Source organism: Berkeleyomyces rouxiae (genome assembly GCF_048999995.1).
Source record: "Berkeleyomyces rouxiae strain 22BRR77 chromosome Unknown BrBRR77_ptg000001l, whole genome shotgun sequence".
Classification (NCBI taxonomy): Eukaryota; Fungi; Ascomycota; class Sordariomycetes; order Microascales; family Ceratocystidaceae; genus Berkeleyomyces; species Berkeleyomyces rouxiae.
The window spans coordinates 1,179,881-1,192,922 of record NW_027396491.1 but is presented as its reverse complement, the minus strand read 5'-3'; the positions used below and the strand labels follow the sequence as shown (position 1 = coordinate 1,192,922).

General features: G+C 49.3%; 5 protein-coding genes across 5 annotated transcripts; 4 read left to right on the top strand and 1 right to left on the bottom strand.

The window, feature by feature from the left end:
* Window positions 1-790: 790 nt before the first annotated feature.
* On the top strand, window positions 791-2,480 carry BROUX77_000372 (uncharacterized protein; the record flags this gene model as incomplete). The annotated part of the gene is made up of 5 exons (XM_073748400.1): window positions 791-950; window positions 1,057-1,328; window positions 1,405-1,553; window positions 1,632-1,875; window positions 1,968-2,480. 5 exons carry the CDS (start codon window positions 791-793, stop codon window positions 2,478-2,480), a joined length of 1,338 nt encoding a protein of 445 aa, XP_073608609.1.
* A 1,124-nt stretch (window positions 2,481-3,604) lies between these two features.
* BROUX77_000371 (uncharacterized protein) lies at window positions 3,605-5,809 on the top strand (the record flags this gene model as incomplete). Its single annotated transcript, XM_073748389.1, has 3 exons — window positions 3,605-4,284; window positions 4,345-4,590; window positions 4,654-5,809. 3 exons carry the CDS (start codon window positions 3,605-3,607, stop codon window positions 5,807-5,809), a joined length of 2,082 nt encoding a protein of 693 aa, XP_073608608.1.
* Window positions 5,810-6,641: 832 nt separating this feature from the next.
* Window positions 6,642-9,168, top strand: BROUX77_000370 (uncharacterized protein; the record flags this gene model as incomplete). Its single annotated transcript, XM_073748378.1, has 2 exons — window positions 6,642-6,879; window positions 6,932-9,168. 2 exons carry the CDS (start codon window positions 6,642-6,644, stop codon window positions 9,166-9,168), a joined length of 2,475 nt encoding a protein of 824 aa, XP_073608607.1.
* Window positions 9,169-9,399: 231 nt separating this feature from the next.
* On the bottom strand, window positions 9,400-11,133 carry BROUX77_000369 (uncharacterized protein; the record flags this gene model as incomplete). Its single annotated transcript, XM_073748366.1, has 1 exon — window positions 9,400-11,133. The coding sequence occupies one exon, from the start codon at window positions 11,131-11,133 to the stop codon at window positions 9,400-9,402; it is 1,734 nt and encodes a 577-aa protein (XP_073608606.1).
* Window positions 11,134-11,522: 389 nt separating this feature from the next.
* On the top strand, window positions 11,523-12,628 carry BROUX77_000368 (uncharacterized protein; the record flags this gene model as incomplete). The annotated part of the gene is made up of 2 exons (XM_073748355.1): window positions 11,523-11,584; window positions 11,707-12,628. The coding sequence occupies 2 exons, from the start codon at window positions 11,523-11,525 to the stop codon at window positions 12,626-12,628; spliced, it is 984 nt and encodes a 327-aa protein (XP_073608605.1).
* Between the last annotated feature and the right edge of the window lie 414 nt (window positions 12,629-13,042).

Sequence of the window (13,042 nt, the reverse complement as noted above, 5' to 3'; positions counted from 1 at the left end):
GTTAGCTTGTTGCAGTTGAAGTCATACACACGGTAAGAACCAACACGTCTCGAGTACCTAACCCACTCACAGTAATGGGTCATGACTTGCCTTTGCTAACCCGAAGGAATTATTGTATGTAGGAACATCCTTGGCCGGCAGCCTCTTCACTTACGTCCCGAATTTTCCACATCCAATCCATAAATCGACGACCCTCAATTGTTGCTGTTGTCTCGCTGAAACCAAAGGCTCCGCATCTCCGTCCACACCACCATATTGGCTACCCGCTGCTTTCTCCAAACCTCCACTCACTGTATCGTGTTCCTGAACCATTCGGCAATCCTGAGTTGTGTGGCAGTAATCAGCCGAAAACGAAACCGAACAATACATACAGATAGCCTCCGGCTGGCAATTGGCAACTCGATAGGCCGGAACCCTATATGCAAATCTCGCATCACATCCAGATCTAGATGTTGCTGGCTTTAAAAATTTTGTATATACGAAGAAAATAGCCGAGCAACGTACTTGCTCAGTAGTGAGCCGAGTACTGGCTCAAAAATCGCAACTCTTTGCTCGACCCCTCGCAACTATCCTCCCACTCGCGCAAACATATCAAACACTTGCTTCAAACAGCACACACATACAACCCGTCGAACCGACCAGCCGAGACGCCAACAATAGCATCTGCTCTGATTACCCTTGCGCCACCTACCTTCCCGCGAACACCTGGCCTGTTGACACTCCCGACTGTGCTAATAACAGTGTTGATGACGGCATCTAGGTCCATCGTGACCGATCAACTTGAAGCAAGATGAGCTCCACCAATGGTCATGACACAGGCGCGATAACCCGAAAGGGCAAGAATAAGAAGCCAATCGATGCGAGTGATAGTACTACACGTTTACTGGAAGCCAAGATCAACCAGCTAGAGCGTGAAGCTGCTAGTGACAAAGATCAAGAGGCCGAGATTGGTATGATAATGCTATACCCTCTGAATTCTGCCTCGAAAGGCCACCTTCCATGTCTCTCAGGTGTAGTAAAGGAATATAAGCCAATGCTAACAGCAACCCTATCCAGAACGAGAGGTCAAACGTGCTAACAGAGATCTGGTCCAACAAATTTCGAAACTGGATGAGTTACAAAAGATCGATCTTCTTCTCCGTCGAGCTAGCGAACTTATGGCAGATCTACGTCGTATGGAAAAGGAAAATACGAAAAACAAGAAACGCGGAGATGCTTTGCAGAAAGACAAGGACGCAAAAATCACCGAACTTGGGAAGACCAATCAGTTGAAGGAAAAGCTGGAAAAACTTTGTCGTGAGTTACAAAAAGACAACAACAAGCTCAAAGTAAGTGGGCGACTTGCGTGTTCGAGAGAGCAGAAAACTCCTGGCTTACAGATACTAACTATAAAAAACATTACAGAATGAGAACAAGACACTCCAGGATAGTCTGGCGCGAACCACGAAAGCGCATGACTTGAGAATGGAATCGGTCTTGGGCAAACTAGAAGGGTACCAAAAAGAAAAGGATAATCCGCGCCAAGAAGTCGTTGACGTGTCAGTAGAAGAACTGTAAGTTTCCAAGCCATACCAGCTCTCATATATCACAGCAGGTCTGGTGATAGTTGTTGACATGACGCTTGTCCTCAGATTCCGGCAACGATTCAAAACTCTCATCGAGCAGTACGAGCTGCGGGATCTGCATTTCCAGGCACAACTACGCACCAAGGAACTTGAAGTGCAGTATAACATGGCCCGATTTGAGGCGCAAAAGAGAATTGCAGAGGAAGAAGTTGTTAAAGGCCGTCAACTACAAATCCAAGTTCAGGGCCTGAGCTCCAGCGATGCTGAGCTTCGATCACAAGTGAATCGATACGCGGAAAAGTTCAAACAGGTACAGCTTCTACTCGAGGAATATGGCGCTCTGAAAGTTCATGGACCAACAGGCTAATACATTTGGGCATGGCGGCTCTACCTTCATGCTAGGTTGAAGATACTCTCACCAATAGCAACGAGCTTTTTACTACATTCCGAAGAGAGATCGAGGACATGTCTAAGCGTAACCGAGTTCTGGAAAGAGAAAACAAGAACCTCAAGCGTAAGCAGCGCGCCAGCGACGAGAGTCTCCTCCAGATGGCGGGAGAGCGCGAAGATTGGCGCGCGCAAGCGTCAGGCTCGGGGCCAGAAACTACACCCCATGGCGCTTCCAATGGAACTGAGATATGTTCAAGTGATCAGAAGAACGGCTACACCAATGGGAAGGGCCACAACCACCACCGCAACGAATCTGATGACAACAGCGAAGACTCTGGGGCTGAGAATAGCGATGATGGATATCACACTTCAGACGCCGAGTCTGACGCCGCAGAATATCGGAAAGGGTCGAGTCCGTCTCCCCCCACACAGTGTGCGACAGAAAGACCTACCTATGGTCCAGAGAGACCACCGGCATTGCCTACAGCACCCCAAACAGCATCAATGAGTACTTCAAAGTCATAGAAAGAGAAGACATTTATAAAAACACAAGATATTTATGCTACTTATGAGATGATTCTACGCTCAAGCGTAGTTGGGCCATAGAACGCGGGAGCCTTCGTCAAGGTGCATATAATGCACTTCTGACAATTGGTGGTTAGTCATTGCCACTCAGTCAGTAGTTGGGCATTTTCACATCTTCACGTACATAGTTACACAGTTAGAGGTACTGCCATAAGAAGAACTCTGCATTTGCTGCACAACACCTTCAGATGATGTCATGGTACTATAAGAACTTGGCTCCCTCCCCAACAGTGCCCATGTTTGATTATAATGGTTGAAGCGTGCGAATGTCAGGTACCCCAGGGGCTTGCTTTACTTCATTCAGCCAAGGAAGTGCACAAATGTTGCATTCGATCGACATGGCTGGGCTGTCAAGGGCGCATTAGTCCATTCCACCCGCACATCCCGAAAATGGGACGCATAGCTTCCGTAATCTGAGAGCGGTGATGACCAGGCGTCAAAAAGATATGTAGCTATGTACTGTGATTTTCCAGGCGTGCCGAGCAACAATAGGCTTAGGGGTCAACATGAGGCTTCCTGTCGATTAGTCAAGGAGCTGCGGCAGTGCCTCAAGCAATGCTTGGACAAGTACAAGTACAAGCGCAAGTACATACATCCCTAAGTTTCACATTCAATTACTAGGATGAAAGCAATAATTTGCAAGTACTTGTACATCCACACCACTTCCGCTTTTGGCTACCCTGTTATTCCGCCTCGTTTGGGTCTTTCCGCTTTGCCTGTAACTGTCGTCTTGATGTTTTCAGATTCCTGAAGCTCTTGAGGTATTCATGCGACGCAATTGTCTCATTGAAAACTGACCACAGGGTAACTACCGTTCCAGCACGACCTGTTTGCTTATCCTTCGCGCGCAACGTGTCCATCATTTCTGCCTTACTCTTTTTATCTGTTCTTTTGCTCCTCGCTTCCTTTGACTCGCTCAGAGTTTTGTGTCGTCATCATCACCACCGCCATCTGCGTCATCATCGCCCTCCCCTGAGCCTCATTTTTTGCTCAAAGCGCAAGATCAACCAAGTTTTTGACCTGTCTAACTTTGTTGATACTGGTATCTGTCACGTACCGCCAACATGGCGTCTACTAACGAGGATGAGAGGGCTTTGGCACTCACAGATGAACAGCTACATGCGCTCTTCTACGTTTTGGTGCATAGTGAGACCTATTCAGAGATATCAGCCTTTTCTGACCCTAAAACCATTGCTACAGCCGGATATCCATTCGCCTTTGAAGACAGCAATGATGAGAAATCACAGGATGAAGCCGTTGATCCTCCCGAGGTGCACAGGAATCGTCCAAGCTCCGATCCATTACTTCAGATGCTGTCCGTAACCTTTGTGTTGCCGATCCCTGGCCTAAAAAACCTGCCATCAACGTTTTGGTCTAGATGCGTTCAGGGGATTGTCTCCAAGTTTGGCCAAGCTGAGCTCTCTGAAAGCTACGATCAAGGGGCTATGGGCAGTCGCCGGACATTGTCAACTGCCGCATCTGCAGTAATCGAAGCATTTGCCCGTGGTTATCTTGCTGGACTGCGCAAGATCAAGAGTTCAGACTCAGCACACAGAGACTCCGTTGATGGCAATGGCAATCAGGCTGCTCGTGTCTCAAGGCTAGCCCAGGACTGGAACAAGGTCATGGAAGATGTTGTGTACGGCGATTTCATCGACCAAGCCTGCAAGGAACTCAAGGAGTCTCCCGATTTAGAGAGTAAAATCCCGCTTGTTGGGGGCGCTGTTGAATATGCCATTATCAAGTAGGTCTATTCCACACGTAAAAAGACCATGATGTTCCAAGTACTGACTTAGTTCCCCAGTCTTGCGACCTTCCTGCATCACGCATTCATCATTTCACCCGAGGGCCCATTTGTCATTGAGCTTCTTGATGCCGGGAACAAGCTTATCCCGTACGCCATGATTCGACAAATCTTGCGAATGGGAAATGCAGCTACGATGGTCAGTGGAATGGCCAGACTACTTCTCTCAAAGCTTAGTTTAGGCTCTGTCTCAAATTGGCTAGGCCTCACGCAAGGTGCTGAGGAAGGCATGAATCTACTGCAAAGGTGAGTTTCCTTTTGCATCCACCGAACTGGCGCCAATATTATGTTTGCTAACCCAAGCTTTAGAATTATAAGCACAGTTATGCTATGGGACTCTGGTGAAGCTAATCGTACCATTGATATGCTTGAAAAATCCAACCAAATATCAGAGTTCCAAGTTCAGGCCATAAAAGACTTTATGGAGGCCCCACGCGAGGTTCACGAAGCCGTTCGACAAACCAGCATTGCTAAATCAATTTCCATAATCAAAGCAATTTTGGAGGTCCAGGACGCTGCCATACTCTCTCGTGAGGGCCTTTCTGAAGAACAGAATGAGATTTGCATGCAACTCTACGGAGCCAGACTCATGGTTCAAGATCGCGAAAACATTGTTTCGATACTCTGCAAACAGACACCAGACCTCGTGACGGAAGCAGTTAGGGACGCTATCCTAGCTTATGACCCTATCATCCGAGACCTCCACTCTAAAGTCGACCTCAGTAATCATCTTTCTGCTGTAGAAGCCTTTGTCTCTGATTTCCTGTCTACGTGCACTCCGAAGAAGGGAGGCAGTCGAGCTACCGTTGAGGATTTTGTTGAGCTTTTTATGAAGCACAAGGGCGCATTGTACAACTGGCTACACGACGCCATCAGCAGATGTGAGCCTGTTTGTGACATCTACAAAGATTACCTAGAGAGCATCATTCCCGAATTCCGACAAAAGATTATGACAGACGGAAAAGAACCCTATCGCTTATCCAAGATTCATAGCCTCATTGACCAAATGTTCTCTGAGCTTCAAGACCCGGATAAAAAACGCGTTATCGGTGTGTTGGATCAGTACGTGGAATATCTCATCACCATTAGCGATCCAAATTTACAAAGGCCCGATGTAAAAAGCATGTCAAGTGCTCAAATTTTGGACAGTATGGGCGGCCCCACGTCATACATGGCTTCATGGCAAGCACTAGTGGACCAGAGTAAAATCACACCAGCAACTCCAGATGGACCAATTCGAACAGGCCGCGATGTCTTCCATAAGCCCATGTCTCGACGCAAGAAGGCAGGGGACAATGACAGCAGTGGTGGCTCTTCGCCAAGTAGTTCTTCATCAGAACTTCCTCCACCCGAACTATCACTCCCATTTCCTTTGGAGCCAGATACGGAACCCCTGATTAAACTGTTTGGTTCGAAGTTCAAGAGCTTTCTCCAAATAGAGGCTTTACGCTGTGTTGACCCCTAATTTAAAGGCGGTCTGGTATTAGTTGGATGGACAACAGCATAGTTTCTGGACGAGTGAGCGTTGCACAAATCATACCTTCTAGACGAAAACCAACATATGTACATACATAGAGCTACTACCAATCACCTAGTTAGTTAGATGAATAACCAAGACTTTTGAATGATGTGTGCGTCTCTAGATATCCCAACTCTTCAATAGGCTGTCCAGTGATAACCCTTCTTGTGGCCTTTTTCATATTATTATTCCCTTTGGCCCCGCCAAGACTCCATGACAATCATGTCTCAACAATCCATCTTGTAATAACTTCTCACCAACCTTTGTATCGCCTCGCTGATTTTGCAGCTTCTTACTAATGTCGGATCCCTAACTTCACGTCATTTCGGCGGTCTATTAGGGGAAGACAGACATTTGCTTCAATGTTTGACTGTGTCACATTTGACAGTGAATAGTGTACTTTAGGGAAGTAGGTGGATTGTAAGATGTTGTTAAGAGGAGTAACTAGCGTATTTGTTTAAGATTACGTCACTTTAAGCACTATAAAATAGGGTTAAGAACCCTACATCATAATAAACCCCCCTGAATCCCTGTCTGAGCGACGTGTAGATGGCTGTCTCCATGTAAACCGTTTGTTATAGGAACGCAACGTGTTCGCTCCAGTTCACCTGAAGTCGAGGTGTACGAAGGTAATTTGAATTTTTGGCAAAGCCCAAAACAGACTGAATTATCGACTCGCTAGTCAACTGTTGTTACCTCTCTGCCTCATCGGGCAAAACTCTAAACTTGTCTTTGTTTTTCCCCTTGCTTCAACTGCCGGATACAACAAGGTAGAGGCATGGCGTCTCTACGATCTTGGGCTGCAAGCCTTTTGCTGATCTCAAGTGCAACACGAGCTTCAGACGAGAGCAACAAACTATCCATATCGCAGCAAATCGATGCACTTAACAACCAAAGTCTTTTCTGGGGTCCCTACAAACCCAATCTGTACTTTGGCGCTCGACCAAGAACGCCCAAGAGTCTGTGGACAGGCCTTCAATGGGTCAACGTGAATGATTATAAACAGCTCAGCCAGGGTGAGTGGTCTAATGAGAAGCTGGTGAACCAGTCTTCCGTCTTGTGTGCCAGCCTTGCTAATCGATAGTTTAGGATATCGTTACACTTGTGAGCAGCATGATAGCATCTCTGGCTATGGCTGGGAAGAATACGATGCTCGTGATGGTGGCTCACAAATCATTCATGATGACGCCAACGAAATTGACATCACAACTACCTTCATCAAAGTTCCTGGGGGTCAACACGGTGGTAGCTGGGCGGTCAGAGTGAAGGGAGTTCCTTACCCGACAGCTCGTCCCGATATAACTACTTTGCTGAGCTTTTACATTGCCCAGGAAGAAGAGAGTGGCACCCTTGAGGTTGGCACTCTAGGCACTCCCCAGGGCTTCGCAGATGAAGTCACTCTCATTGGGACGTCTCCTAGTCTGGGTAACTACAAACTCACCATTACGAAGGGAGAGGGCGAGAAGCCGTTTTCCGAGCACAGCATCACCGAGAGCCGCCAGCCCGACAAGACTGTAGTGCGATCGCTCAAGGTCCCCGAGGAGTTTGTTTGGCAGGGCCGTCATGTTGCGTATAATCAGATCAGCGAGGCGGTCAAGTACGTGACTGAGACGTTCAATGTTGAAAACGACCTTCCGCCTCCGTACCTGTCTTATCTTCTGGACAACGCCCCGGGTGCTGGAAATGTACACATGGTGCAGAAGGTTTTCCAAGGCGAGTTTGAGTTTGACTTTATTCTCAACTCGGAGGGCGCTGATGAAGTCATCACCAGTGAAACAATTGATGAAAAGGTGTCACTGAACTCAAAGTCATTCTCAAAGCGCTACGATGAGTTGTTCAAGCCTCAAGCCCCCTTCAACGATGAAGAGTATGAAAGGTTTGGCAAGAGCATGATTTCTAATCTGATGGGTGGTATCGGGTACTTTCACGGTGACCAGGTCATTGATCGCTCATATGCACCCGAGTATCAGGAGAAAGAGGAGGGTTTCTGGGAAGAAACTGCCCAGGCGAGGGAGAGGCACAAGGAGAAGTTGGAAGGCCCCTATGAGCTGTTCACCAGTGTCCCTTCCAGACCTTTCTTCCCCCGTGGATTCTTATGGGATGAGGGCTTCCACCTGATTCCTGTGGCTGACTGGGATATTGACCTGACACTCGATATTGTTCGCAGCTGGTTCAAGACTATTGATCAGGATGGATGGATTGCTCGCGAGCAGATTCTGGGCCCTGAGCCGCGCAGCAGAGTCCCCGCCGAGTTTCAAGTCCAATACCCTCACTATGCCAACCCGCCCACTCTGTTCCTAATTGTCGAGACCTTCATGAACCGTCTGCGGGATACTGGTATCAAGAAAAATTCGTCGCCCATCACCAATAAAACCCCTCTGCGCAATGCCCACCTTGACTACCCCGAGGCTGGCCTAGAGTTCATGAAGGAGATTTACCCCCTTCTACGCCGCCAGTATGAGTGGTTTCGACGCACGCAAAAGGGCGATTTGGAAAACTTTGACCGCGATGCTGCCAACGATATTGAGGCCTACCGCTGGCGTGGCCGCTCCGAGTCCCACTGCCTGACTAGTGGTCTTGATGACTACCCGCGTGCCCAGCCTCCTCACTCTGGCGAGTTGCACGTTGATCTCATGGCTTGGATTGGCCTGATGGCCAAGTCTTTGCACAGCATTGCCGACTCATTGGGCCTCGAAGAAGACGCCTCTGTTTACGCCAGTCAGCTGAGTGGCATTCAAAAGAACCTAGATTCTCTGCACTGGTCAAAGAAGGCTGGATGCTTCTGCGATGCTACCATTGACGACTTTGATGAGCACATGCTCGTGTGCCACAAGGGTTACATTTCAATGTTTCCTTTCCTGATTGGTCTGATGGATCCCCAGGACCCCAAGATTGACCGCCTGCTGGATATGATTGAAGATCCTGCCCATCTATGGTCGCCCTACGGCCTACGCTCACTAAGTCAGAGTGATGAATTTTACGGTACAGCCGAGAATTACTGGCGTAGCCCCATCTGGATTAACATCAACTACATGGCCATCACACGTTTGCATGACCTGGCAAGCGTTGCTGGCCCACACCAGGAGCGCGCGGCCAACCTGTATACCAAGCTGCGCGAGGCAGTCGTCACTACGGTGTACACGTCATGGAAGGAAACGGGCTTTGCCTGGGAGCAATATGATCCTGACTCGGGCAAGGGTCAGAGAACGCAGCATTTCACGGGGTGGACGAGCTTGGTGGTCAAGATTATGGCCATGGGTCAGCCCAGCGTAGAAGGCGCCAAGGCGGCACACGATGAGCTGTGAGAAATGGATTTATTGAGATGCTTAAAGGAGATGAGGTTGTGGTTGATGACTAGGTATATAGATAGCTCAGGGTATGAAGCAAAGATAATATAGCGTGATGCGAAATTATGGCATTGTTGTTGGGTAGAGATATACACCCTATTCGGCCGTCCTAGAATATCACTTTCCAACACAAAATCTAAATTATCATCTGTTAGTATCGATTTCAACCACTCGTAAACGCGTTTAAACCTACTTCTCAAATACAACGCCAAGGACATCTTCAACATCGGGTGTATCGCCACGACCGATGATTTGGGCTAGGCAATTTGCCGCAAACCGTAGATATTCCGCCGCAATGACAATGTCAGCTTCAGCCTCGGCATCATCTTGTGCTTGGGCAACAGAGATAAAGTTGTGCAGGTGCTCTGTACATTCATTCAGGAGCAGTCGCTGTCTTTCTGTGACGCCGAGGAGAGCCTGAAGATCGACTGGCATTGATGTCATGTTCTTGAACGACGAGACAAGACGGTTTGTAAGGGCATGAATGTTGCCTGGGTCATTGGATAGAGTCGGCTCCATGGCCGTGTTGCTAGCTTCAGCTTGCGCGCAAGATATGCTTATCAGATCGGCGGCATGGAGTTCCGGGAAAGCCGACAGCACATCCGTTTTAAACCTTGCGAGTAAGTCTTGGTAGACGTTGGAGTCAACCATGTCAATTTTGTTGATAACAATTGCCCTAGACTTTGCTGCCGCTGCTAGGCGCATGGTTTCGGTATCATATCGAATGGTAAATCCATTTCTTGATTCAAGATGTCCACAAGGTTCAACTGCTGCTAATACCACAACAAGATCCGACCCCTCTGCCTTGAGTCGGGCTCTTCGAATGCCCTCCATTTCGACAGCACCAATGCCATTGGTGCTTCCAGTTTCCTGAGCGGACCGGAATCCTGCGGTATCTGCAAACCTGCAGAGATACCCAGATATATCAAGGTCAGCCTCGACAATATCTCTCGTCGTACCAGCCTCAGAAGATACAATCGAAGCCTCTCGACCGACAATGAGATTCATCAGGGAGCTTTTCCCCACATTAGGCGGCCCAACAAAGGCAATGCGTATGCCATTGCGGAGGAGCTCGCTTCTCGCACTACCGCGCTTGTATTGCTCTATCGACGCCAGTAGCTGGTGCACATACTTTGTGACGTTACTGAGTAGCTCTACTGGTGATTCGTCAAAGTGCTGGTCCTCAGAGAAATCAATTAAGGCCTCGATTTCTGCGCGGGCGCCAAGTAAGCGCTGGCGCCAGGCCTCATACTGGCGTCCAAGTTCGCCGCCAGATCCGCACACTGCAGCATGGCGTTGCTGTTCGGTTTGGGCAGAAAGAACATCACTTAGCGCCTCAACTTGAGCAAGGTCTAGACGGCCATTCATGAATGCGCGCTTGGTGAATTCCCCCGGCTCGGCATATCTAACTCTGTGTGTCATGGGCCGATGTGGTGAAGAAGATGGCCTACATCGTGGGATGGCGGCTAGGATGGCCTTGACTGTCGCAGTTCCACCATGTACATGTAGCTCAACCAAGTCTTCGCCCGTCACCGTTTCAGGAGCGGGGAAGTAGAGCACAAGTGCACTGGAATCAAGGACTTCTTTTCCATGGTCGTGCCTAGGGTCATAAAGCGCTCGCAAAGTGGCATACCGGGGTTTTGGTAGCGGCTTAGATGGACAGAGAGATCTATAAATGTCAAGAGCAGCCGGGCCCGACACACGTATCACGGCGATGCCAGCCGGTCCCTGGGCTGTAGATAGCGCAAAGATAACATCATCTGTGCCAGAAAAGAAGCTCGAAGTCCAGCGCCGTGGAATACTGGGAGAATATTGGTGAGGCCTGGCCGGGAGCCGAGACACAGTGAGCAGGTCACGGCTCAGACGCAAACTCCTCGGACATAGAGAAGGGGAAGCTCGGCGCAAAGCGGCAAAGAGCTTCATGTGAAATCAATGAAACGGCGGCGACGAGTTGAGGATGTTTCCACCGGAGACATTGCGCATGGAGACTTACAACAAAAATATCTAGCTCCATTATCCTTGAGCTTCATAGTGGGGCCGCTGCATCTGGGCCTGTCACCGCCTTGGCTTTTTTTTCAGGCTAAATTCCGGCTCTCTTTCCACAAATCAGAATTCTGCCGTTTCATAGCAAAGGCGGTGTCAAAAATTTCAGATTTTCTGCAAGCTGAAGTTCGTCGAGGAAAGCCTTCCTGGCCATGTTTAGTGAGGGACTCTCTCTTTTTCTTGTGCTGTAATTTTTTTTTCAATTATACCTCTTTTTTGTTTTCTTTTGACGAGGCTTGAGTACCCTCTCCAGGTACCTTTCAGACACAATGGCTTCCGACGAAATTGTGTGGCAGATTATCAACCAGCAGTTCTGCGCCTTCAAGTTAAAGTATGTTCTAGTCTAATACCAAGAGTCTCTAGCCACGTCTTTGGCTATGCGCATGAGAATCAGGTTTCTGCTTTTAAGCCAGTTCAAGCTCCAACTAACGGATTTTCTCCCACCTCTATCAGAACCGAAAAGAAGCAGACTTTCTGCCGTAGCAACGACAATGTCACGGGCCTTTGCAACCGCCAGTCTTGCCCGCTGGCCAACTCCCGATATGCCACTGTGCGCCAACACCCGGAAAAGGACACTCTATACCTCTACATGAAGACAGTCGAGCGCGCCGCTTACCCCAACCGCCTATGGGAAAAAATCAAGCTGTCCAACAACTACGAAAAGGCGCTCCAGCAGCTTGACGAGCGCTTGATATACTGGCCCAAGTTCCTGATCCACAAATGCAAGCAGCGTCTTACGCGCCTCAAGCAGGTGCAAATCCGCAGTCGTCGCATTGCTGCCGAGGAGGAGCGCCTGGGCGAGAAGCTGGTGCCCAAGCTGGCGCCCAAGGTGCGCCACCGTGAGGCTGCCCGCGAGAAGAAGGCCGAGGCCGCGGCCAAGCTAGAGCGCTCGATTGAGCGTGAGCTACTGCAGCGCTTGCGCACGGGCGCCTACGGCGACCAGCCTCTGAACGTCAGCGAAGCCATCTGGAAGAAGGTGTTGACGGCCATGGAGAAGGAGGGCGAAGCGCATCGCGACGAAGATATGGACCAGGGAATTGACGAGGATGAAAGCGACAAGGCTTCTCTGGCTGGCGAAGATGAGGAGGAGCAGGAGGAAGACCTCGACCAGCAGGTTGAGTACGTTGAGGACATGGAGGAGAGCGACGACGACGGCGATTTGGATGATCTTGAAGACTGGCTCGAGTCTGACGAGGAAGAGGAGGAGGACGATGAAGACGAGGAGAGCGATGAGAGCGACGAGGAAGATGGGGACGACAAGGCCGGCGCTAAGCGGAAGCGCGGCAAGGCTCTGAAGCTCAACAAGGACCGCATGAAGCAGCGTCGTATGGAGGCGGAGAAGCGGCCGAAGCTCACAGAAAAGATTGCCTGGTAAAGACGGTCTTTAGTGCGCGACAGGGTGGCGGTGTGGTCGCAGATGTGGTTGTGACGGGTCTTTGGCTCTGGTGAATGTGGTGCCAAGCGCGGCTTCGTGTTCTACCGCTATTCGACAATGCACCCTTATCCACCGCCTACAGTTTCTGCTTTACGCTTTGTTCTCTTGTGTGTCCATTTATCACCTACACGCGGGCTTCTGGGCTGCTCTCTCTCCATGTTGATTTCCCCAGCCGATCCGTCCTCGTTGTTTGATGTCTTTATGTCGTCTGTTCTTTGGCTTATCATGGCGAACTGGTTAGGAAAATTGGGATAATAATTAAATTTCACAGCGTCATTTTGAGCATCTTGTAGGGCTGTTGTGATGTGAGGTGGGATTGGGCAAAACATTGCGGAATTTCATCTCTAAATACTG